A 27320-nucleotide genomic window follows, 5' to 3' on the forward strand; every position below is an offset into this window, starting at 1 on the left:
TTTTATATATGACAGTTTTCCTAATATTAGACTTATAAACAAATAACAATACATTGCCTTGCTTAGACACACTATATATTGTGACACAATAAATTGTGATATAATGAATCGTAACATCTGTTCTCACCAAAACACAGACCGAATGCTATATAGAACATTCTATTCTATTAAATTAGATTATTAATGATTAACAAAAAATATAATGAACAAATACTTAAACCACATAAAACCCCAATACAGACTTTATTTTAAAAAGTTTAAATTTGCTGGCAATAAATACGCTGTTCAGGCTTTAATGGGTCAATCTTCTTTTCTTTTGATTGATTTCATTCCTGCTTCTTTTTTATTTGTTCTTTTTTGTTTGGTCTAACTTGATCAAATATTACAGTTAGTTTTTATTATTAACAATTAGCAAAAATATACCCTTGATTGATTTAAAGGGTCCATATGCATATGGGATATAAATTGTCTTTGGTAAAACTAGAGCTGGGCAATTAATACATTTTATGAATTAATTCTAATTTACGAAAATGTGTTTTAATGAAAATCTGTTTTCTTTGAGTTTTAATTTCCACCACCGACACTTCCCTGTGGGCTCCCGTAGTTCAGAGTGGGCGGATTAAAAATAAATAAATCAATAAATCAATAAATAAATAGTTAATAATTGTTAATAATAAAAACTAACTGTAATATTTGATCAAGTTAGACCAAACAAAAAATAAATATTCGGAGGCCCTCTTTTCTAGCTCTAGGTAAAACAGTTTAAACGCAGTACATAAACCTTCTTAAACTTTCTGAATGCACTATTTATGTCCCTTTTTACATGAAAAAGAGACCAACTGCAAAAACTGCACACTTCAAATTCCTTTGTTTATGGGATAGATCTGCTGAGTAAGAGAGAGAAAGTACCTCACAGTGGTCCCTGTAAATGCTCTGGAGCTTCTTCACGTCGTTCATGGTGATGCGCTCAGGCAGCGGGCAGGAGCCCAGGTCAGGAGAGGGGAACGGGGGCAGGGCATGAGACACGTCTGCAATCAAACACACACAACAACATGTAGAACTGGTTGCTATAACGTTTATGCTTCTGGTTATTAGTCAGACAGACTTTAGTATTTACTTAGACAGACTTTAGTATTATATAGTGTGTATTACATATGTACTATGGACTAAGCATTGATTAGTAAAGTGTTTATTACCTACATAGTACTGGTAGTACTGATTACTATGGTGTTTATTACCTATTTACTACAAGTAGTACTGGTTATTGTAGTGTTTATTACATATATACCACTAATAGTACTGGTTATTGTAGTGTTTATTACATATATACCACTAATAGTACTGGTTATTGTAGTGTTTATTACATATATACCACTAGTAGTACTGGTTATTGTAGTGTTTATTACATATATACCACTAATAGTACTGGTTATTGTAGTGTTTATTACATATATATATACCACTAGTAGTACTGGTTATTGTAGTGTTTATTACATATATATCACTAATAGTACTGGTTATTGTAGTGTTTATTACATATATATATATATATACCACTAGTAGTACTGGTTATTGTAGTGTTTATTACATATATATCACTAATAGTACTGGTTATTGTAGTGTTTATTACATATATATATACCACTAGTAGTACTGGTTATTGTAGTGTTTATTACATATATATCACTAATAGTACTGGTTATTGTAGTGTTTATTACATATATATATATACCACTAGTAGTACTGGTTATTGTAGTGTTTATTACCTATATACCACTAGTAGTACTGGTTATTGTAGTGTTTATTACATATATACCACTAATAGTACTGGTTATTGTAATATTTATTACCTATATACCACTAGTAGTACTGGTTATTGTAGTGTTTATTACCTATATACCACTAATAGTACTGGTTATTGTAGTGTTTATTACATATATACCACTAATAGTACTGGTTATTGTAGTGTTTATTACATATATATCACTAATAGTACTGGTTATTGTAGTGTTTATTACATATATATATACACCACTAGTAGTACTGGTTATTGTAGTGTTTATTACATATATATATATATACCACTAGTAGTACTGGTTATTGTAGTGTTTATTACATATATATCACTAATAGTACTGGTTATTGTAGTGTTTATTACATATATATATACCACTAGTAGTACTGGTTATTGTAGTGTTTATTACCTATATACCACTAGTAGTACTGGTTATTGTAGTGTTTATTACATATATACCACTAATAGTACTGGTTATTGTAATATTTATTACATATATATAAATAGTAGTACTGGTTATTGTAGTGTTTATTACCTATATACCACTAATAGTACTGGTTATTGTAGTGTTTATTACATATATACCACTAATAGTACTGGTTATTGTAGTGTTTATTACATATATATCACTAATAGTACTGGTTATTGTAGTGTTTATTACATATATATCACTAATAGTACTGGTTATTGTAGTGTTTATTACATATATATATATATATATACCACTAGTAGTACTGGTTATTGTAGTGTTTATTACATATATATCACTAATAGTACTGGTTATTGTAGTGTTTATTACATATATATATACCACTAGTAGTACTGGTTATTGTAGTGTTTATTACCTATATACCACTAGTAGTACTGGTTATTGTAGTGTTTATTACATATATACCACTAATAGTACTGGTTATTGTAATATTTATTACATATATATAAATAGTAGTACTGGTTATTGTAGTGTTTATTACCTATATACCACTAATAGTACTGGTTATTGTAGTGTTTATTACATATATACCACTAATAGTACTGGTTATTGTAATATTTATTACATATATACCACTAATAGTACTGGTTATTGTAATATTTATTACATATATATAAATAGTAGTACAGGTTATTGTAGTGTTTATTACATAGATACCACTAGTAGAACTTGTTATTGTAATGTTTATTACATAGATACCACTAGTAGAACTTGTTATTATTATGTTTATTACATATATACCACTAATAGTACTGGTTATTGTAGTGTTTATTACATATATACCGCTAGTAGTACTGGTTATTGTAGTGTTTATTACCTATTTACTGTAAGTACTACTGGTAAGTGTAGTGTGTATTACCTATGTACTGCTGGTGGTGCTGACTCTGCGCTGCCACGCTCTGCTCCGGGGTGCTGCTGGAGTGCTGGGAGCCAATGGACAGCCTGTCACCCATCCCATCCACTTTATGCAAGGGTTTAAACCTGACCACAGGGGACAGCAGGGAACACACAGGTCGGCTAGGGCAGGGACTCACTACACACACTAGAGGGCAACTAACCAGGGGAGCACCGGGATGGAATATAGAGACAGATCAGAGGAGGCTATCTGTGGTGTTTATCACAGAGACAGAAGAAGCCAGGATGGTACTTCTGTGTCATTTCTGTCGGTCTATGGTTCATTCAGGCATAAATAAAATTAATGAACATCAAAAAAAAAAGAAAAGGATCAAAGCTTTGGCAGGGAGTGAACAGTGGCGGTTCAAACGAAACAAACACACACACAGACACACAGACACACACACACACACCTCTGTTTCTGGTGGACAGGCTGCTGTCTCATGGCCATGTACTGAGTGTCCTCCTGCAGCTGGTTCAGAGGAGAGTCGGGCTTCAAACGGATGCCGTAGTAGTGGTACTTGGAGTTCCCTCTGATACACAAATACACACACACACACACGTAAACATGACAGTGAGTAAGCCTTTAACTAATTGTTACTATATACAGCTCATTAAACCTAGCTGAACCTGCTTAAATTTTTGCACCAGGAGTAGCATAAAGTTATCCAAAAGCAGTGTGTAAGACTGGTGGAGGAGAACATGAAGCCAAGATGCATGAAAACTGTGATTACTGTGAACTCTTAAAACTTTATGAATATGAACTTGTTTTCTTTGCATTATTTAAGGTCTGAAAGCGCTGCAATTTTTTTGTTTGCCATTTCTCATTTTCTGCAAATAAATGCTTTAAAATGACAATATTTTATTTGAAATTTGGGAGAAATTTTGTCCGTATTTTATAGAATAAAACAACAATGTTCATTTTACTCAAAAGATATACCTATAAAAAATAGGAAAATTAGAGAGACTGATTCAGAAACTGAAGCGGTCTTTTATTTTTTTTTTTAGAGCTGTGTGTGTATTCAATCTGAGTGGACCAGCGAACTGTTATCAGGAAATTGCTTGCTCGAATCCCAGTCATGCAGCTTGCCATCAGCTGCCAGAACGCCGAGAGAACACAATTGGTCTTGCTCTCTCAGGGTGGGTACAGTAGATGGCACGCTTTTCCCTCATCACTCTTAGGGTGATGTCGATTAGCACAAGGCTGCGTCTGTGAGCTGATGTGTCAGAGTTGAGTCGCTGTGCTTTCCTCCCGAGCGTTAGCGCTGTGATGCTACTCTGCAATGCTGCATCAGCAACAGTTCGAAATGAGGCGATGGCTGACTACATATGTATGTTTTGACATTATTAGTGATTGGGGAGAAAAGTGAGATAAAAAAAACAAGGGTAGTATACCTCTTGGTGAGAGATTGTTTGCTAGACTGCTAGACTTTTTTTCAATGAGCTAGACAATAGATGTTTGTGTGTGTGTGTGTGTGTGTGTGTGTGTGTGTTAGAGGCGAACCTGGTGCCGAGACGGCGTGTGCGTAGCCCCATAAAGACTGAGCGGATGAGTTTGCCGAAGGAGGCGGCGTTGACTGGGTCCAGCTTCTGCTCTTGGCAGTGGCGCAGGTAGTGGTTATAAAGGGAACAGCGGGCCATGCTCACACCCTCGGCTGTCTCATAGTTATCCAGCAGCCACTGAAGCTGTAAACACACACATACACACACACACATATATAAACACCAGCACACAGACATACACAGTAAATCCAGTATGGAACTTGACTTATTCGCTTCCAGAGCTGCTAACAGATGACTGGCATTCAGGAAATATACATAATATTAAAACAACAAAGCCTTTCTCATATGGACATTATGGGAAAAAACATAGTATGAAATAAAATAAATATAAAAAGAGATATACACTATATAGACAAACCTCGGTACCACTTTAAAATAAGACTACCTTTATAAAGGGTTTATAAATGGTTTACAATTAGTTTATTAATGCTTACTATTTAGGTTATAAATGGTTTAGGTTATAAATGCCTTAGGTTATAAATGCCTTAATTAATCATTAATAATCAGTTATAACACATAATTAGAAAGGGCAACAATATAGATGGCTGTGGGTTCACTATTTGGCGAACAACAGGTCATTGTCACCCTTTCTACGTATGTGTTATAACTGATTATTAATGATTTTTTAGGCATTTACAACCTAATTAGTAAATATTAATAAACTAATTGTAAACCATTTATAAACTATTCATAAAGGTAGTCTTATTTTAAAGTGGTACCCAAATCTCTATATTAATTTGCAGACAGCTTATTCATTAATGATGACCACCACTCCACCTCATTGACAGCTCACCAAATTACAATCCCAAAAATATTGGATGGAACACCATCATTCCAGAGAACACAGATCCACTGCACCTCAGCTCAATACTGGGGGGCTTTACACCCTCTGTGGCCTATATCTATACCTATATACCTTTTCAAGTACTAGACTAAGTGTGTCCATTTGCACATCTGTATTAGCAACAGTATAAAACAGCTTAAAACAGTTTAAGGGATTGTTTAATATTGTAAAAATCTAGAACAGAATTTACATTTAATACACTTTTATATGATAAGATGAAGAGATAATAAGCTTCATCTCGAACAGCATGTTATAAACCAAACCATCCTAAATTACGTTGCCTATATATTAATGATGCAACTATGCAGACATTTAGATTTATTTATTTTTGGGCATAATTAGCCATTAGCAATTATACACGTCTTGTTCTTGGCGTAACAATACTTTTTCTTTTGATAAGCTAAGGACAGATATATTGTATCGATATATCATGTGATATATTGTATCGGTTTAATTTGCACTGGATTAGCGATAAGTGAAGTCAAATATCAATCATTTTATTGAAATATAGGCACTCTAAACTTTCTAAGACTCGCGTCTAAATTTGACTTACTAAAGTTACTGCTTCATAACTCCACAAGGTAGCGCTAATCAAAAGAATAGGGTAAACCTACAGTGAATAATATTGGTTTTCAAATTTGGTAAAACTACCACCAATAAATCCATAATTACTGGTACTTTTTTATTCATATATTAGGCAATTTTAGGGAGTTTTTTATCACGAACAAAAACTATTCAAAATATCGCAATATCAATACTGTTCTAATGATCGTATCACCCACCCCTAACTCTGACCTAACTTTTTCACCCACTTCCATCATGGAAAACACAAGCGGAGGTGCGGAGGAGCTGAGTTTTTAACTGCCTCGCTATAGAAATAAACAGAACAGTCTCTGGAGTCTGACAGCGTAATTGTTCAATGGCAGTCTGAAAAGGTGACACACACCATCCCCTACTCCCACACACACACACACATGCACGCACACACCTTTGGGAGGCTGGCCCATTAGGTAAGGGGTATTATTTAATCAGATGTTTGTAAAGGTCTGTAAACAGCTCAAACCGTGGGCAGATTTCCTATCTGTGACAGCATGGAGACGCGTCTCCACAGCAGCTTCTGATGAAAAACAGCTCGGGTAGCTCAACATCAGAGCTCTGGACGCAGCGGCAAATAACTGGCACTGTACTGCCAGCTTTAAGCTTGCCCATTTGGATAGAGATCTGGAGAAAACATTTCAAATCCTGGTCTTGGACCACCTTGAAAAGTGCTGTTTAGTGGTCTTCCTGCTCAGACACACTTCATTCATCTCAGCAGATAGTGATCAGACCCTTCATGAGCTGGAATTATGGAAAACTGGCTTCTGGCATTCATATATATACTTGTGTGTGTGTGACTAAGTGACGGGAATGGTGAGTAATATCATATTACTGTATTTTTCACACTATACGGTGAATTTAAAAATCCTTTAATTGTCAAAAAATCAGTTTATAAAGGGTTATAAAGGAGTTTCAGTTCAGTTCTCCAGCACCAAGACTGGAGCAGTGTTAGCATAAGCCGCTAATCTTCAGCTTTAGGCACAACGCCAGTTTCTTTTCCATTTGGTTTGTTTAAAATGGACTCTTTTAATTCTGGTCTGAATTTATTTCTGAATTATCTAGAAAAAGTGCTTTCACACTGCAAATGAACCAGATCATGGTCCACCCCCAAGCTCTGGTCCTTTGTTTCAGACCGTAGTTTGTGGCCCCTTTCACAAATTTCCTGCTCATTTGGTTAATAAAAAAGTCAGAAAGTTCTGAACAAATAAGTTAAGTGTGAAAGCACCCTTAGCTAAGCGATTAAGGCTACGTTCACATTATCAGGCTGAAGTGACTTAAATCAGATTTTTTTTGCTCAATGTTTCTCAGATTTGATTTTTTTATGGCTGTGTGAACGTGCCAAACCCTTTTTTTTATCCGATTTTAGCCACTTAGGACCATATGTTGTCCTAAATTAAGATACGTATCCTATCCATGAACATTTTGACATGAATGTGAACGGTCAAAAAAACAGCATTCATGCATCTTTTTGTTGGTTTTACGCATTAGCATAGCGCTACGTGCTTCTCTCTCGTACCCACATTGCATCTCTTGGTGCAGCTGTGCAGCTATAGCTGCAAAAAAACAGCAAAAGCAAACAGCCTGGCCTTTTTTCTCCTCCTCGACCTGAGCTTCAGTACTTCAGACCAGCTGTTTGCTGTTTCCCCACTCCAGCAAATGATGCTCCACGTATGAGCTGCTAACTCATTCATTTCTCTTTATAAAGCTACGATTCTCTTGTCTCTCAAATATAATTACGAACCGTCAAGATAGTCAAATCTGCTCGATCTGAGCAAAAAATCTGAATTGAGCAACATGGCTTGTAAAGTGAACGTAGCCTAAGATGTGGTTAATGCTACATAAGTCAGCTATTTATCGACTTTGTAAAGGTTTAAGTCTTTTTCGTCTAAAGTTAGATGGCTAATTTTAACCATTTTTCACCATTGACGATTGAAAAAGCCAAAAATGAGGTCCTAAATATGGCGAGCACAACCAAAAACCCTGGAATAAGAGGCATGCTCAGATTTAAGAAACATAAATTAAAGATACTTAGATGCCCACTGATTACAGATTAGCACAAGCAGGCTAAGAAGCCCCCCTACCAAAGTCATCCCGGAAATGCTGGAAAATGTTAGCAACTAACAGTGATCAACAGGAGGTTGGAACCGTAAGACATTGGGCAAGCAAAGGGCAATGGGGAGGGGCTTAGCGGAAGGGGGAGGAGTTACAGAAGCAGCAGTCCTTCTTTCCTTCCCTCTAGGCTGTTGTTTTTCAGTTTAGAAAGGTTTTCTTAGATGACTTACATGGCTGTTGAGCAGGCTGCTCTTGTGAGAGGCAATCCCTTCAGACTTTTGCAGGTTCTCAATCGCCATTTCAAGCTACAGAGAGAAGGGGGGGCATGCAGAACATCAAACCGGGGAAGGGGAGGGGTGAGAAGGGGTGAGGGGAAGAGAGAAAGAAAATAGGGGGGGGGGGGGATAAAAGAAATGCAAAACAAAAGAAAGAAAGAGAAAGAAAAGGCAATCAGATGTTAGCTGTAGCAGATCAGTGCATTTCTATTACAGTCAGTCAGTGTTGCAGCCGTTTAACTCTTTAACAGTGGACACAAAAAAAAAAAAACGCATGCAGATAAAAGGGGGAGGGGTTAAACCGCAGGCTCTGCTTTCCTTAAGCTGGTGCCTTTAAATTTAAATATCTAGTCTTCTTTAAACTTGCAGACATGCAGATTTAATGCAGATCATGCATTATTTAAAACATACACAGGTTCATCTAATTCTGCAATTCATTTAGAATAGGAAAGTCTCAGCACCAGAATATAGAGTGAAATTATATGACAAAAATAATAAATAAATATATACAGTATCAGACAAAAGTTTAGACACACCTTTTTTCATTTTCATTCAATGTGTTTTCTTTCTTTTAATGATTTGTGTAAAAAAAGGGTAAACAAACCAGAATATAACCAGAAACAGTTTTATACTTTAGATTTGTTTAAGTAGGCAAATTTATTTTTAAGGACATTTTCTCAGCGTCTTGAAGGAAGGAGTTCCTGGAGGTGCTGAACAATAGTTGCTGCTTTTCCTTCACTTTGCTGTGAAGCTCCAGCTCATCTCAATTAAATCACCTCAAATCACCATCTCGGTTAATCAGGTTTAGATCAGGGGATTAATGTAGAGGACTAACACTTTTTTCAATTTACTACACAATTCCATATGTGTCCCTTTAAAATTGGCACTAAACCTCCTGATTTCTGCTGACTCCTCCCTCAGCTCAAATTTGAAAAATGCTTAAAAAATGGGAGGAGCACTGGGTGATGTATGGGTTTAGAGGCAGGGCAGGAGGAAGAGCTGGTTTCCTCATCACTAGTGATGCCCCAACACCAGGAGGGTAAAGACTAGCTCATGTCTCCTCTGATACATGTGAATCAGACTCCGCCTCTTTTTAAAACTGCCGCTGATTGAGCAATGTCTACTAGCATCACAGAGCGCTCAGAGGAAAGCTGAAAGCTGATAATGCTGATCGACATTAACCTTTTGTGTGATGTAGGGAGAGAGCGCCATCTACCCACCCAGGGAGAGCAAGGCCAATTGTGCTCTCTCGGGGCTCCGGCAGTTGATTCGAACCAGCGAATCTCCCGATTACAGTGGCAGTGCTTTAGTTTGCCGCTGGTTGTTCAGATCTTCAAAAAGATCTATAGAAAAAAAGGTTCTAAATGTCTACAAACATAGTTCTTTATGGAACCAACAACCACTTGTATGACATGGACAGATCTATGGAATTGCTAAAAGAACCCATTGTAGCACCTTAATTTAGTGTACAGTGTAGAATTAGGCTAACCCAAGCATATATGCAATATTATATTCCAACTCAACAACAATGGCATCACGTAAAGAGGAAGTTAAAATAAAACTCAAACACAGTATAACTCAAACACAACTCCACTCAACCCCTGCATACATCCTTAGGTTGTGTATAAAAGCAGATTCGTTCCTGAGGATAAGTGAGTTCATCCCTCACTGAGATAGTGTAAGTGGGCACAGCCAGTCCCAGTCGCAGGAGCTTCTCTTTCAAGAGCCTGAAGAAAAGAGGCTCAGGCAGAGAGGGTGAGAGATAGAGAGAGAGGGTGCCACATAGAGACGAGTGGAATAGTGGCAAAACTTAAAGAAGAAAGAGTCACAGAGAGCGAGCGAGAGAGAGAGTGAAGGAAGAGGTGAAGAAAGCAGGCATCCTTCCAGATCTTTTAAAGGCTCCCGAGGGCTCTGGGCCAAGCGGTAACGAGCCCTGGGGCTGCTTTCTCTCGCAGGGCGCTGGAGTGCCTGTGAACAGCACTGCAAACAAGGCCCAGCTGAATTGCAGAGGCACAGAGCAGAGGCAGAAGAGGCAGCAGCCGCCTCCATCCTGACCCATCACAATCTCTCTCTCTCTTTCTTTCTTCACTAGCATCTCTCTATATCATCAGCAACACTGGAAAAGGACTAGTTTTAACAGAGGAGGTCAGGCAATGTAATCTGTCAGATAAGAAGATTTAAATTTGCTAAAGACTAATAATAATAATAATAGCAGCATTTAGTGATTTTAACACATTTCATTTACTCCTCTTGTTGCAAGGGTTAAACCTGATCCTAAAACAATCTAGCTTCCACTTCTCTAATTTTGATGTCAGCCTAGGAAAAATCATTAAATAACAAGCTGAAAAAATTATTTAGGAGGATTTCTCTGCTTTTAAACATGGTGGCGGGTGCTTTTTAGAGTTAAAACAAGCTTCAAACTGAACCTTTGACGAACACAAACAGCCTAATATCTGGCTGATTTTAGGCCTAATAAAGTGCAAAGGTACAAATTTGTATGGGTATAACATTATAATCAACTTCTTGTTTCTGGTTTACCTGTACGTGGTTTTAATATTACCCTAAAAAATGAAGCCAAGATTTCTGTACTAATCATTTGATTAACTGAAATAACTGAGCTTTTAGTAATGTAGTATCAAATAGCGTAATAAATACTGGAATTCATTATGGATCAATTCAGATACTTTACTTTAAAAGTTCAAAGTAGTTTTGCAATGAGGAAAAAGAATTCCAGTATAAAACACAAATGCACTGATAATCATTTTATATTGCAAACCTCGGAATTGTAATTAAATCGTAAGATGCTCTGAGATTGATATTATGTTGATATGGTCTGATTCATGTAATAGATATATTGTTTTTTATTATTATTTATTATTTTCACCTGTATAGCTTCTGCTAAAGGTTTCATCATCGATTTTTTAACTTCCCAACTTAAAAAAAGAAAAAAATGTGCAACTTCTACTGTCAGACTGGAAAAACTAAAAAAAAAAAAAAAAAAAAAAAGTTTGGACACAAGTTGAGTTGAAATTCTACTTTATTCTATGAAATTCAGTAGGGGTTGCGCAATTTCATTATTTTTTAAGTTGGGACGCAAGTTGAGTTGCGTACCAACTTAAAAAATACTAAAATTATGCAAGCGTTAATTTCATACTGGAAAAACGTAAAAATAAAAATAATATGTGAATTTAATATTTTAAATCTTTACAAATGTAATTAAATCTATTAAATTGTAGAACCTCCTCTGGTAAAACTAATCCAGTTCCAACACAGCTTTAGTCTCTCTTGACTGTCTTCCAGTGTCTCTCAGCTCCACTCTTTCTTTTTCCCTCTCTCTCCTTCTCTCTCTCTCTTTCTCCCTCTCTCTCTTTCCCTCTCTCTCCTTCTCTCTGTTTCTCATTCTCTCTTTCTCCCTCTCTCTTTTCCCCCAGCAGGGACACACACTCTCATGGGTCGTTTATGCAGAGACAGTGATGCTGGCGCTCGCTGGAACTCCAGCCACTGCTGAACACATCTGGTTTATTTCACCAGCACATCACTGCGGGAGAATTCCAGCGAAATCCCATTTATCTAAATGTGCACTGGGACATTTTAATACACACACAAAAAAAAACATATTTAAAACATCTGTAACCCGTCAATGCCTTGCATCAAGCATTATACAGCCACCATCATAACAGCGTCATAAAGATGCTCTAACGAGCTTCTGTAAAAGTTACACAACATAGCATAATGTTCACAGTACTCTGCTGGGGCTGGCTGGAGAAAAAGTGGCTGGAGAAAAGACAGTATACTCTTTTGATAGACGTCACATGAGGTGTGAGATGGGTGAGGTGTGGGGGTGGGGGTTGTGCAATAGATAAGAGATCTTTAAATCTGGATCCTGAATACCTACGTTTCCTGTTCTGGATTTTATGTTCATTGGAAGTGGGCCATAGATGTTGCAATCCGAACCTTTTCATATGACTTATCCATTACCCTGCATTCACATACTAGCACATCTCAAAAAATTGGAATAATATTGGAAAGTTACTTTATTTTAATTCAGTTCAAAATGTGAAACTCATATATTATATAGATGTATTACACACAGAGTGATCTATTTTAAGAGTTTATTTATTTTACTGTTGATGATCAAGGCTTACAGCCAATGAAAACCCCAAGAGCCATTATCTTTTGGCAGTGTGGGCAGTGTGCCAAGTCCTGCTGGAAAATGAAATCTGCTTCTCAATAAAAGCAGAGGGAAGCGTGATGTGGAAGTGCTGTAAGATTTTATGGGAAATCAAAACTGCACTGACTTTAGACTTGATAATAAAACACAGTGGATCAACACCAGCAGATGACATGTCTCTCCAATCCATCACTGATTGGTGGAAACTTCACACTAGACCTCAACCAGCTTGGACTGTGTGTTTCTTAGCTCTTTCTCCAGACTCTGCTTCCTTAATTTAAAAATGAAATGTTAAATTTACTGATGATCAGTGATGATTTGGAGAGACATGCTGATCATCTGCAGGTGTTGATCCACTGTGTTTTATTATCAAGTCTAAAGTCAGTGCAGTGTTTTCCCGCAAAATCATCATTTAAGACCCTTAAAAGATGCCTAATTCAAGAAAGTGTCCAACCCTGAGGATGTAACAGTGAGATGAACAGGTCGTACCATTGCAGAGGAGGAGCGGGCGGTGTGTGAATTGTGGTGCCGGTTGGCGTCCATGCCGCCGTGGATGAGGTAGGCACTGCCGCTGGAGATGATCTGGCTGCCACCGACGTCCATGGCGATTCCCACCATGCCGTGAGGGGGAACTCCTCCAGCTGAGGAAACCACTGTGGTCACCTGAGTTCCTCCTGCATGAGAGTCAAAGTAGGCGCTGCCACTCCCCTGCCCGTACAACTGAGCCTCGGTGTTGTAGGAGTACGCAGTGCGACTGACAGAGAGAGAGAGAGAGAGAAAGAGAGAGAGACCAAAACATTTTAGGACACCTGTTTATTCACTGTTTATTCACAGTTAGCTACATTCAGAGTAAAAGAAAATCTATCAAAACATTTTTTATGAATAAATGTAAAGCCGTTTTTAAGGTCTTTTCTGACTCTGATGTTGCACGCTAGTTTTTGAGAATCACAGCAAAGTGTATTTTTACATTACATACACAGTTGTTGTATTATTATAACTATAAGACTTGTTTAAAATCCTTTAAGTTTCCCAAAAATCAATAATCAATCAGTACAGAGTTATACAGGAGCTTCAGTTTAGTTCTCCAGCACTGAGGCTGGAGCAGTATTAACATTTGCCGCTAACTACGCTAAATGCTAGCTCTTTCACCGTGCAGAGGTGAGTATTATCAGGCTGTAGCCTGCTGCTAGCACTGCTGGAGCTGCATTAGCATTAGTCACGAACCGCGTAAACAGTTTTCAGCAAAGAAATCTTTGTGAATTCAAAGATCCAGCACTCGTTTGAGTGCTTTAATAGAAAATGTTTTTATTTTTTTAAGAATTGTAGTTTTGTTTACTTAGCTTAGCTTTTCTTAACTTAATTACCCACCATCCCCCAGTGATGAGACCTGCTGAATTAGAAGAAAAACATGGCAACACCCCTGTATAATTCAGTTAGCCTTATAGTGCAAAAAAAGAACAGTAATTCTTTATGTAAACACAAATATTTGTATTAATGGTATGTTGTGTGTTCCTTATAAAATTACAAATTTAGTTCTTCAAATCTCTTAAATATTTGAACAATATCTGGTCAAATATAATAAATATATTTAATAAAATATATTAATACATGCAGTACATTTCCCTTTTTATCTGAATAGTAAGCGATTGATAAAAAAAAAATCTACAGATAAATAATCATTAGATGCAGCTTTAGGGTTATAGTAATATTCTGTATTAAAAGCTGATTTTTTTTTCTTATTATAAAGCATATGGTTTAATTAGTTACAGTAATGCTTTAATGGTATCTTTTGTTGTATATAACTGTTTAGATTTTGAAGTTACTGTTGTAGATTTATTGTCATATTACATTTATGTATACTTTATTTGTTTCACTATTACTATTTTATTCAAAATCAGAGAGCTCGAATCTCTGTATGTTACAAAATAGGCAAAAAAAAATGTTTTGTTCCTACGGAATGTTTTAAACTGTTATACTCACAAGTATTACAGAGTTATAAAACTTTAACATTTGTTTCACTCTATTAGTTTATTTGTACAATTAATACAATATTTTATAGTGTGTTATCATATTCCAATAATTTTATCTCAAAAATGGTTTGAAATAAATGTGATATGGCTTTTATTGCATATCTGGCCCACCAGGTACAGAGCATATTTGGGCGTTAGGAGTTGGACAGAATTCAGTGGAACAGTGGAAGAGTGGAAGTAACGTACATGGTGCCATTGGGGTAAACAGCCTCAGCTCCTTCAACATACTGCACATGGGAGGGGTATATATGCTGTATCTGCTGCACCTGCCCCACACAACACACACACACACACACACACACAGAGGAAAACATAAAACAGAGCATTAGCCCAAACCAATGTTTTGTCAACACTTGAACACAAAGCGGCAGGCTTGGTGAAACGATGGGCGATAAGAGGGCAGGAAGTGGGAGGTCGGGCGGCAGGGCAGGCCGGCACTGGAGATGAGAGAGTGGCAGTGTGATCTTGTAGCCGGCATTAGTCGCGGCAGCAGTGGAGTCAGTAGGTGGCAGCCGGAACAAAGCTTTACGCTAACGAATAGAAAAGCCCCGGCGAGCCGAAGCGCAGCTCATTAAGGGACTCATCATGACAGGCCAGAACCGTCACGGGTTGGGAAAAACGGAGGCAGACAGGATTCAGCGTTCGTCAGTGTGTTTCAGGCGGTTGTCAGAGCGGCGGCAGTGCTTTAGGAGAAGTGTCTGGAGACACGGAGATAAAGAGAGAAACGGAGAGAGAGAGAGAGAGAGAGTGGAGCAATAGGACAGAGGGGATGGGAATTTTCGTTTGCCTGTGTGTGTGATATTAAAAGTACCTATCCTGGAAAGCTGTGCGTGTATGTGTGTATCTGAGTGTGTGTGTATGTAACTGTGTGTGTGTATACCTGCTGAGGGACCTGTTGCACTCTAGACAGCTGCTGCACCTGTCCGCCCTTCTGGGAAGAGCCTGTGGCCTGAACTAACACTCGCTGCTAGACAGGAACACACACACAGACACACACAAGCAAAAATGTATAAATAAATAAAAATAAATTAATCAGTGCCTCTTATTCTATAGGAGCACTCTGTTCTTAGTTATATCATTACAAACAGCAACATTGTATCTGTTTTTTTTGCTTGATTTATTATCCTTCCTTCACTCTGTTCTTCAATAGTCAGGACCCCATGGTTGGTGGTTGTTTTTTTAATCACAGTTTTTTTATGCATCTTGGCATGTTCTCCTCCACCAGTCTTACACACTGCTTTTGGATAACTTTATGCTGCTTTACTCCTGGTGCAAAAATTCAAGCAGTTCAGCTTGGTTTGATGGCTTGTGATCATCCATCTTCCTGTTGATTATATTCCAGAGGTTTTCAATTTGGTAAAATCAAAGAAACTCTTCATTTTTAAGTGGTCTCTTATTTTTTTCCAGAGCTGTATGATTACAAAATTGTCAAAGTGAACCATTTGCTTTCTTGCAAAATATGTTCATTTAAAACTTATAAAGTATAAATTTATAAAGTATAAAGTTTTTCAACGATACAGTTCCTTTTAATGCACAGTATAAAGAGACCTGAGCGAACCCCGGGCCTCCCAGTCAGCTCGGCTCGCGAAGGCCGCTGGTGGTTTGTGAGCTCAACACTGGCTTTCTTCAAATACGTAAAACTGTCAGAGCCATCTGCGATGTGCCTGAACTTTAATTATCTCCAGTCTGGTCTCTGAGGACGTCTCAGGCTGGACAGTCGATCCAAACCCAACATCTCCGCTTCCAGCCGTCGACATCGGCATGACTAATCATTTTTCAGCTCGCCTCAGCGGCGCGAGGACGTGAGTTAGGAAGGTTCTAGTGAGGAAGGATCTTCCATCATTGCTGCACCATTCCCGCACCATCCAGAAACATTAAAGCTCAGTTACTCAGCTGAGCATCTGCCAACGAAAGGAAGGAGGTGAACGCTGGAGAGCCTGCAGGTCTTGAAGGTTCTTATTCTACATTCTACAGGAAAACGTGTAGAGGAAAGCCAACTTCAATGGAACAAACAATAGTTGTCGTATGGTTGAACAAGGGTTGTGATGTCAGGTGACTAAAATTAAATGGCAGGACAGTGTCTAATGCCATCACAACTGGATGCAGAAAATTTACAACAGCTGCCGTCGATATTTTGTGGATTTTTGTTGGTTTTTAAGTTGTTATTTTTGCTATATGACCAAAAAAATCCTTTGCATGTCTTAGACATCATCATACTGACACATAGTACCACCATTTGTGTGATATGCTGATCAAAACCAATTGACTAACATCTGCTGAACTTTAGAATGGTAACATCTACACAATATAAAATAAATAATTTTTTTTAGATGTTAATGGTGTTAAGTAACTAAAATTCATCATCTGCACAACAGAGATGGAGATGGATGTCAACCCAATATTGGTTGTAGATAGACATGTGATTTTTTTTTTATTTTTTATTCAACATCAACATCTATCTGACGTTAATTGCACTTACAGCTTACATCATCATACACTGCCTGGCCAAAAAAAATATGTTGTCACCTGGATTTAAGTAAATCCAGTAAATGATGTGGATTTGATGCTGCAGTTGGTCTGCAGGTTTAGGTTCAGCAACAGTATGTGCTGAAAGAATGAGGTCAGCTGACTACCTGAATATACTGAATATAGAATATAGGTTATTTCATCAATGGAAGATTTGTTCTTCCCTGTTGGCACAGCCATATTCCAAGATGAGAATGTCAGGATTCGTAGGGCTGGAATAGTGAAAGAGTTCAGGGTTCAGGGAGCATGAGATCATCATTTTCACACATGGATTGAGAGAGAGTTCACCACAGAGTCCAGACCTTATCCGTTGGATGGAGAAGAGCTGCTTTGTGCAGCCGTCAGACTCTACCATCATCAATGCTGCCATCATTAATGCAACAATTGATTGAAATAAATCTTGTAACGTTGCAGAAGCTTATAGAAATGCAATCAAAGCTAAAGGTAGTCCAAGCAAATATTAGTGTGTGTGAACTTTTTTTTGGTGGTGACATCAGGGCAATGGGGGAAGTTCAATTCTAGAATCTAACCTATAATATCACTTTGCTTTAATACTAAAATGTGAATGCAAACTCTGTGAAGGTAAAGTTCATATTTGAGCATTATTAGTTGTAGGAGGTGTAGTAGAAGTATTTATGTCTAAATTGTAGATTAGTATTTCAATAAAAAAATAAAGAAAACCTGGACACATACCTGCTGAGATGCAGGGACCGGCTGGACGACGGGGGCCTGGGCTGAAGTGGCCGTCCTCAGTGCTACAGTGGACGCTGCCTCTGACCCACCCTCCGAGTTCTGCATGATGCCCTGCACACACAGAGAAACACAGAGAGAGAGAGAACATGTTAACATGTTGACAGTGGAAATATGAAGACATGCATTTGTTGACAAGCTGAGATGCAGAAGCAGTATCTGAAGTAAGCGAAGCATGTGGAATGCTGAAGGGGGAGAGTAATACTTATAATACAGGATTTTAAACTAATATAACTTGTGTTACGCAATTGTGTTACAGCTACAGTTCTGCAGAGAGATTTTGTGCAGCTCCACCAAAGTTATACAGTGCAGTAGCAGCGTTCCAGCCCAGATTGCTATATTGTTTTGCTATTGCAACAATAGTGATGCTCTTGTCCCCCTGTTACACTCAGTAGAGCTTTAACATAATTTTAAAGCAAAAGCTGGATATATTCTAGGTTTTTAATATAGCCTTAATGGATGAGCAGGTGTCTACAAACACACTGTGCGTGCAATAACAATTTACTACAATCTAATTTAGTTCAAAATTAATTATTTGTACATAAAAAGTAAATAAAAAAAAAGATTGAGATTCTGAGTTTGTGAGAGAGCGTATGTGCCAGCAGGTCCCACAAAGAGGCTTTTCATTACACAGCTCGTGAATTCACTCCAGGCCAGCGTGCGAGAAAGAGAGAGAGAGAGAGAGAGAGAGAGAGAGAAGGAGAGAGAGAGAGAGAAAGAGAGAGAGAGAGAGACACTAGGCCAAGCTGGGCAACCAGACCCCCAGGAGCCGTTCACCTCTGAACCACATTATAACCGCGTGAACAAAAGCTACATTAACAGTCCAATCACAACCGAGCGCAACACCCGGGCGGGAGTTCAACTACAGCCAGGAGCGCGGTGTGAGTGTGAGACAAGCTGCAGCTACACCAACACCAAGATTATACTGTGTGTATGAAGAGTTTGTGCACCAAAAAAAAAATTATTTAGTGTAATTAAACATTACACTGTCCTAAAAATAACATTACTATATTTTTCAGACTATAAGGAGCACTTAAAATCCTTTAGTTTTCCCAAAAATCGACAGTGTGACTTATGTATCAATTCTACCAGTCAGGTATCAAGGAGCTACACCAACACCAAGATTATACTGTGTGTATGAAGAGTTGGTGCACCAAGAAAATGTATTTAAACTTTACACTGTCCTAAAAATAACATTACTATATTTTTCAGACTAGAAGGAGCTTAAAATCCTTTAGTTTTCCCAAAAATTGACAGTGCGACTAATGTATGAATTCTACCAGTCAGGTATTAAGGAGCAGTGAAGTCACTCCACTGAAGTGCAGCGTTATAAAAATTAGCATTAGCTTTAGCTGCTAACTGCAGTGCTAGCTGTTTCACTGTTCAGAGGCGAGTATATTTGACTGTACTCTGCGTGTTTGCTGTGTTAAAACAAGCTACATGGGATGAACCGCTAGCTAATACCACCCTGGGCTACCGAAACACTCAGGGTTCCTCAGGGTCTAGCGCTATGAGGCGGCATTTACATCCCGCTAGTGCTGCGGTTAGCGTCTAATGCTAATGCTAATGCTGCTGTACCCAGCCTTAGCGCTGAGGGAACTTAACTAAAAACTCTCTCATGTAAGCTCTTTTACTCACCCAAATAAACAGTTTTCAGGAGAGAGAGAGAGAGAGAGAGAGAGAGAGAGAGAGATATGTGTAGATTAAAATCTAGCGCTTATTTGACTTTTTTTTAAGAACACACATTACAATGTTACAATATATGCACACAATTATGTATGTTATTTGGTTACACTATCAACCATTAAAAAAAAATAGTATATACTGTACCACTGTGTCTAAAAAATGTGAAATATCAATCAGATCAATTAAAAATAATTTAACTTGCAGTTTATTTATGTGATTAATCACACTTTAATTATGATCATGATGGCAAGCTTTCTCAGTTAATTAAGCATAATGAACTGCAACAGTCTGCAATGTTGTTCACGTTTGTTAATTAGCAAACATCTCTCTGGTGCGTTAAATCATTTTAGGTTAATACGATTTCTGTTGTATGAGACAGGAACACAGGAAATCTTACTAATTTGGCTTAATTTAGAGCAGGTAAAAAAAACTGTTGACAGTGTGGATACAGATCAGTCACACTGTGATTGATTGATTAATCTGATTGATAAAAACCCTTAATAAGAGTTAATAACCCTTTACACATTTTAAAGTTAAAGTTCACATGCAAAATAAGTGTAATAATTATATATATATATATATATATATATATATATATATATATATATATATATATATATATATATATATATATATATATATATATATATTAAAGTAATATAATAAAAGTAGTTATAGTATAGTATATAGTAGACACACTTTCTAATGCTAACAGACAGTTGCTCTTTATATTGTTTTAGAATTACCTAATGAATAGACCAATAGAAATGCTCCAAAATTATATTTGTACACTTTGACTTCAAATTTTTTGCATGACAATAAACTGCAGTAACAAAAAACTTTTTTAGGTTTAAAAGAACTGGGCAGGAGGTCAAATAAGCATTCCTATTTTTCTGGCAATTATTTGATGGTTCCAGGGGTTAAAGGGTTAAATGTGTGTCTAATGCGAACGATGTACCTCTTTTCTGTCCATTTACAGTGACAGCTATAAATGCGTCCAATAATACTAATTACTTCCTGAGTTGGCTGAGGAAACGAGTGCAGTCTTTACGATTTCCACAGGTGGTTGTTACTTTTATGAAGCTGTGTGTGACTGTGTGTGTTAAGGGTTGCATGGCTAGAAATTTTTGTTCAGTAGTCATCTGCAGCATTTTTGCAGCTGGTAAAGCACAGCAACAGACAGCAAAAAAGTTTCACGTATCCAGAGTATAGAATTTGTGTTTTTACAGGATGAATTTCCTTCAAAACACAAGAAAAAAGAGGGAATGCGGCTTATTTGCTAAACATCAGCAGATAAACAGTAAGTTAAAATGAATCTCCTGTGTGTGTGCGTGTGTGTGTGTGTGGTGGACTGTGTGTACGGAGAATTAAGTCAGAAGTCAGCATGGTCTGTTGAACTCACTGCTCTGTCAATCTGAGCTACTCCCAGCTGAGGCTGAGCCAGAGCGAGAGAGGAAAAGAGAGAAGAGAGGGATTAAAAACAGAGTGATATTAATGACACACCTCCTGCAGAGAGAGAGAGAGAGAGAGAGAGAGATGGACAGAAGAGTGAGACAGATAGACATATCGAGAAAGAGAGAGACAGAAAGTGAAAGAGGGAGAGACAAAAAGTAAAATAGAGAGAGACAGAAAGAGAAAGAAAGAAAGGAAGAGGAAGACAAATATAGTGTGTGTTTTGGAAAGAATGGGGGAGTATTAATACCCCATACCCCTTAAATAAAAAAGAAAAGAAAACACAACCCCCCAAAACACACACACACACACACACACACACACACACACACACACACACACACAGCGCTTGTTGAGAGTGCGAGTTCGTCTCCAGGGACTCCAATAATCCAGCTGATATGAGGAAATTCCTCAATGCTTTGTAAACGTTTGTTGGTTGCTATGGTGAGGGAACCATGGTAACCACCCCTAACTCCGGCCCCCTCTCCTCCTCTACACCCCCCCGCCCCCCTCCCCTCCTCTCATTCTATTCTTTTTAAAGCGCACACTCGCCCGGGAACTTCGGCCGGGAAAGAGACAGACAGAGATGGGAGACTAGAGAGAGAGAGAGAGAGGGAGAGAGAGATAAAGCAATAGAGTGAGAAGTAGAGAGAGAAAGAGGTAGAGAGATAGAAAGAGTAATACTGACAGCTGACAGTAGTAGAAAGAGAGTATGACAGAAAAAAAGAGAAGCAGAGAAAGGTGGTAAAGATAGAATGAGATAAAGAGAGTGAGTTTAAAAGAAAAATATACAAAGGCAGAGAGAGAAAGGGTTTGAGGAGACAGATACACAAAGCGAGAGATGAAGAAAGATTTACAGCAAGGTAGAGGGAAGGAAGGAAAGAGAGATAGTAGAGAGAAGAATACTATTGACAGATAGACAGAGAGATAATAGAGAGAGACAGATAGAGAGATTAAGAGAGAGAGAGAGAGAGAGTGAGAGAGAGACAGAGATATGGTGGAGAGAGAGTGGGGTCTACAGGGGGCCGGTGGTCTCTGAGGATTGGAGTAAAGCCGGTAATCAGTCAGATATGAAAAAGGATCTTGTGTTCTCTATCCATCCGCATCCACCAAACACCAACACACAGCAGATCTCAGATCAGTCCTGAGGACCATCTCCAGTCTCTTCACAGCGTGAAGACCCCGGGTGCTGATCTGCAGTCAGTGAGACGAGGGGGATTGCACTCTCCGGAGCTGAGTGACTCAGAGGGGCAGGGAGAGCACCTTTGATTGACAGCTTGTTTTCCCATTCACGCTTAAAATAGAATGACAATGAGAGATGCGCTACACACACGATTAACCCTCTACAAAAGATATCGCCCAATAAACTTCACTCAAACTTTTGCTTACCCCTCCCATTGGGAAAAACAACGCCAATCAGTGAAGTTCTTCCTCTTAACTGAATGAACCCAAATCTGAATTAGTCATTATTTACAATTGATAACCATCACTTTAAACTGAAACTGAAATTCATTGAGATAAAAAATAGAAATAGAAAGAGAGAGGGACATAGAGAAAGAATGAAAGAGTGAGAGAAAGAGCACAAGAGAGAGTAAATAATAAAATAAGAAATTAAATATATATATTAACACATCAATTAGGGCTGGGCAATACATCGTAATTATCAATATAGTCAAAACAATTTTATACAAACCCATTTTCTCCTCAATTTAATGGACAATTACGCAACCCACTCATTAGTACTTAATGCCAGAAGGGGGAAAATCAGCACACGCCTCCTCAGATACGATGTGAAGTCAGACTCCGCCTCTTTTTAAACTGCTGCTGATGTACCATTTCCGAGTAGCATTACAGCGTGTTCAGAGGAAAGCGCATCAACTCGGTACTGATACATCAGCTCACAGACGCAGCCTTGTGCTGATCAACATCACCCTCTGGAGTGATGAGGGAAAAGAGCGCCATCTACCCACCCAAAGGAAGCTAAGCCAATTGTGCTCCCTTAGAGCTCCGGTGGCTGACGGCAAGCTACATGAACAGGATTCGAACTGGCGATCATTAAGATCAGAGTTAAGGCACATTTATGCTTCAATACCCTATGTCTAGCTGCATACCTTATACTGTACATTACACTGCAGCCTGACATGTAACTCCCAACAAAAAAAAAGTAAATATGCCAAAATCCAGACAGCAGCAGCTGTGATTGGTCCGCTGAGTCTTGTGTTCTCGCTCACAACTTCCCGCCTTTGTGGTTAAACTGCAGAGCTACTCTGGCATGAAAATGCACTAGTATAATAAACGTGCACAGTGGCATAGGCAGAGATATTCCACCACTACTCTCAGTCCTGTTGGGATGGGCTCAAAAAATTGTCTGTGCTGTAGACCTACGTTTTATTGGTGTGAGTGACTGTGAGCATAAAAAAAATGCACAAGTTAGAATGTTACAAAAACGTAGCATTTTTCCAACTACGCAGAGCGCGAAACCATTTGGGGTCTGAAATCTAGAAGTACAGTCACCTCAGATATGCACGGCCCCCCATCCCCTTTAATACTTGACCTCCACATTGAGAGCCTTCATCAACATGACAATACCAGGGTTCTCAGAACATAATTTATCTTCTTTGAAAATTGCATGATCAGCCCCGACTATCAATTTCTAGTCAGAACAGGGAGGGACAGCACTAAAAAATATATTTACTGGTCAAAAATAAGACCACAGACTATTTTAAAGCTTTTCCACAAGCTTCTGCAATATCACAACATTTATTTCTGTCCAGAGTTAGTATATATTATTATATTTTATTGTATATCATATCTTTATAGATATTATGGTCCATGGTGCAAAATTTTGATTTCACAGATTGCTATTGTTAAACAAAAAATCCAGCCACATTCCTTTCTTAGAGAGATGTTTCTCAACTGTCCTTCATTCTTGGTAATAATGTAATGGACAGTTCTCACCCTGACTGAGTTTCAGGAATCTCCTTAGATGTTTTCAGTGCTTGATGCATGTCAATAATTTGACCCTTCTAAAACAGATTAACAGCCACATGGATATGTAACAAATGAGAAGCTACTCACTGCATCAGTTAGGGTAAAAAACTGAAACAATCACTTATGCAGTAATAAGCCAATGGGAGGCTTTTACCTATTTTTTGGACAGGCAATGCATATATTGTTATGCTTTGGCAATACTGTTGTCATTACAGTAATACATCTGCAAAAGATAGACAGAAAAGTAGAAAGAGATATAGAGAGTTAGGAAGTGAGAGAGAGAGAGAGAGAGAGAGAAAGAGAGGGGACAATCAATCTAATTCAAACAGTGTCATATTTGTCTGGCAGCTTTAAAAGTGAATTTGAATTCCTTTAAAATAATCAATAGGAAAAAAAAAACAGTTGTCCCTGGTGATGAACAACAACAACACAACTCAGCGGAACAGCAAAACAAATTAGCCTCGATTTCAGGCAGGCGTTCCAGACAAACACAAAACTGCAGGCTGCTAATCCCTGCAGGAGGATTCCACAAACGCCTCAGAGAGTGTCCCACCAAAACCAAAACAAATGGAGGAGTTTCCACAGAGCTGGGTGCGCCCTGCCTGAGGCTGACCACCGTCAGGGAACTTCTACAGCACCAGGAAGAGGCAGTGTTGAAATTCATGATTACTAATGCTCTGCTATGACTCAATCATCCCCCATCACCAGCATAACAACGCCTGCACTGACCCCGCATCTTCAGACTCGCTGCTATAGCCTTTCAGATGTTTAGGTGTGGAGACGTGGAGATAGATGTACGCTGGTCAACAGTTTGTGTTTTTTTTTTTTTTTTTTTGCTTTCAAGACCCTCAGCAGCAGGTGTCCCCCCCTCTGAACCCTCTCTAATGGACCTGTGGAAAGGAAAGCTAAATGAACATGTGTGCAACAGGTGATGGAGGAGCTGCACCCAATGAGGTCCTGACACCTGTTATTGACAAAGTGGAGCTTAACTGCGGAAGAGTCCTTCTGAGACCAACGTCTAAGTGGCTCTGCTTAGAACAATACAGAAGGGAACAGAAGGAAAGAATGAGAAAGACAGTGGAAAAGAGTGGGAAACAATTGAAGAGAAGAAGAATAGAGAGAAATAAGAGTAGTTAAAACTCTTAACTAAAGAGTTTTTAAAACAGGAAAAGAAAACAGCTAAAGGGCAAGAATAGAGGAAAGAAGAAAAAGAACAGAATGGAGATGTCAATAAAAGAATAGAAACAATAAAAACAAGAAAGATAGGAAAGGTAGAGGACAAGAGAAAATGTCGAAGAGAAGAGAAGAGAGGGGAAGAAAAGATAAGACAAGAGAAGAATCATAGTAGTGAAGAACAATGAAGAGAAGAGAAGAGAAAACAGAGTAGAGAGGAGACTGTTAACTTAAGGAGAGATAAGAAATTACAAAAAATATAGAAAATCAAAAAGAAGAAGAAAGAGGAGAAGATCAGAGAAAAGCCAATAAAGTAGAAGACAAGGTTAGACAAGAAGAGAACAGAAGAGAAGAGAAGAGAGTGAAAAAAAAGAGTAGGGAGCTGAGAAATTACAAGACATAGAGCAACAAAGAGAACGGAGATGATCAGAGAAAAGCCAATAAAGTAGAAGACCAGGTTAGACAAGAGACAAGAACTGTAGTAAAGGAAATGAGAAGAGAAGAGAAGAGACCTTTGACTGTTTTTCTTCAGGTGTTAAAAGGCAAAAAAACCTGGCACCCTTCAGAAGGTCTATTGTCCTAAAGGAGCTCCTGAGTAGAACTTTAATTAAGTTGGAGCGAGGGTTTCAAGGACAGTGGGTTCGGGGCCTGGGACAGCCTGTCTGTCTCTGCGGCTGCTGTGGGTTCCTCAGCGAAGGTTAAAAGCCACCCAAAATTCCCCACCAGCTGCTCAGAGCGGCACAAAGGCAGGACCCAGCGGGAGGCCGGGCTTTCTGGGTGTAAAAAACAGAAAGGCCCATCCTGAATGGAGCTGGGCTTTATTACAGTACAGACAAGTTCACAGGCTCCCCGCTGTACGCAGGCACAGCCCGGCTGGCCACAAACCAGCTATTAAACTCAATTGCAACACTGCCGCAATTTCCTTCTATTCACATCACCTGAGAGCGGAGAAGGGGCTGGCAAAGTACAGAGGACGACCGGGAGACCAGAGGAGGCCTCTGACTGCTCTGAAATTATCCTGGAATCAGAAAAAGAAAGATAAAAGTAATAAAAGTAACACCTGCAACTGCGCATAAAGTTAAAGACGGACTTCGGGCATGTCTGTCAGTGACGAGTTCAACTTAAACAGCGCTCAATCAGGGAAAAACACATGCAGATGTTCAATTAAAAACAGGAGCCCAGAGCCTTGGCTCTTGTTTGCACTGGCCCACATTGTTTGCAGAGCAACAACTGTTGCTAGTGGCAACACCGTCCACTCCCGTTTCCAGGAGCCTGTTGCTATGCAACCAACAGAATACTTCCCAAACCAAACAATGCCATCCCCCCACTGATCCTTCTATATCACATTAACCAGAAACTTACAACAATAAATACGTAACCTATTAATTTCAGCCTCTCGGGGAGACCCTGGGGAGGGGGGCGACCGGTCAACACCAATTACACCCAAATGTTTTTTTTTTTTAAGTCTGATTACGCTGGACCCACTTTTCAGGAACTTTCAGACAGCTTTTCAGGCTCTTTGTGTGCTCAGTGGCTAAACTGAGGAGTGTAAAAGTAATCAGAACGACTGAAAGAAAGACAGAGAACAGGGAGACAGAGAAGGCTTGCCTTACACCTCTGCTCTCCAACATCAACAACCGTTTGCTGCACCTTCGGAAGTCCACTCTGATCACCTTTACAATCCACCGGAAGCTTCAAACAATTGTGCAATAAAGCAGAGACACTTGTTGCTGTGAAAGGCCTGGCTGTGCGGGACATCTCTGACGTTTCGCAGACACCCTGCTGGGATTACACGTGCATCCTCTGTGCATCTCTGTCCACCTCAAACACCATCCCCCCTTTAGACAATAAAAGCTTTCTTCTTTCATTCCCAAGCTGGACATCGCTACAGTTTTACCTCCACTTCCATCAGTACGCGCACACACACACACACACACACACACAGCAGTGCGTGCATCCATGTGAGCGCACATGCACATAAACCCACACGTACAGTATAATGAACGCAAATTAAGACGTGATTTCCACAAC

The 27320-nt window shown here is 38.7% G+C and overlaps 1 protein-coding gene across 5 annotated transcripts in view; it reads right to left on the bottom strand.

Moving 5' to 3' along the window:
- Positions 1–27320, bottom strand: part of rfx2 (regulatory factor X, 2 (influences HLA class II expression)) — a 64856-nt gene that overhangs the window by 18297 nt on the left and 19239 nt on the right. Inside the window, exons 2-10 of one of the 5 annotated variants that reach the window (XM_022670206.2) lie at positions 17931–18041; positions 15592–15675; positions 14898–14977; positions 13171–13435; positions 8466–8540; positions 4684–4865; positions 3593–3712; positions 3145–3266; positions 910–1028 (exon numbers count right to left, since the gene is read on the bottom strand). In XM_022670206.2, coding sequence (XP_022525927.1) covers positions 910–1028; positions 3145–3266; positions 3593–3712; positions 4684–4865; positions 8466–8540; positions 13171–13435; positions 14898–14977; positions 15592–15675; positions 17931–18035 — 1152 coding nt within the window. In that variant the 5' untranslated portion in view covers positions 18036–18041. Of the gene's footprint in view, positions 1–909; positions 1029–3144; positions 3267–3592; positions 3713–4683; positions 4866–8465; positions 8541–13170; positions 13436–14897; positions 14978–15591; positions 15679–17930; positions 18042–27320 lie in introns of all 5 variants that reach the window. The other 4 variants (XM_022670204.2, XM_022670207.2, XM_022670209.2 and 1 more) reach the window with 4 other exon arrangements.

The sequence above is a fragment of the Astyanax mexicanus genome, chromosome 12 (genome assembly GCF_023375975.1).
Source record: "Astyanax mexicanus isolate ESR-SI-001 chromosome 12, AstMex3_surface, whole genome shotgun sequence".
NCBI classification, from domain to species: Eukaryota; Metazoa; Chordata; class Actinopteri; order Characiformes; family Acestrorhamphidae; genus Astyanax; species Astyanax mexicanus.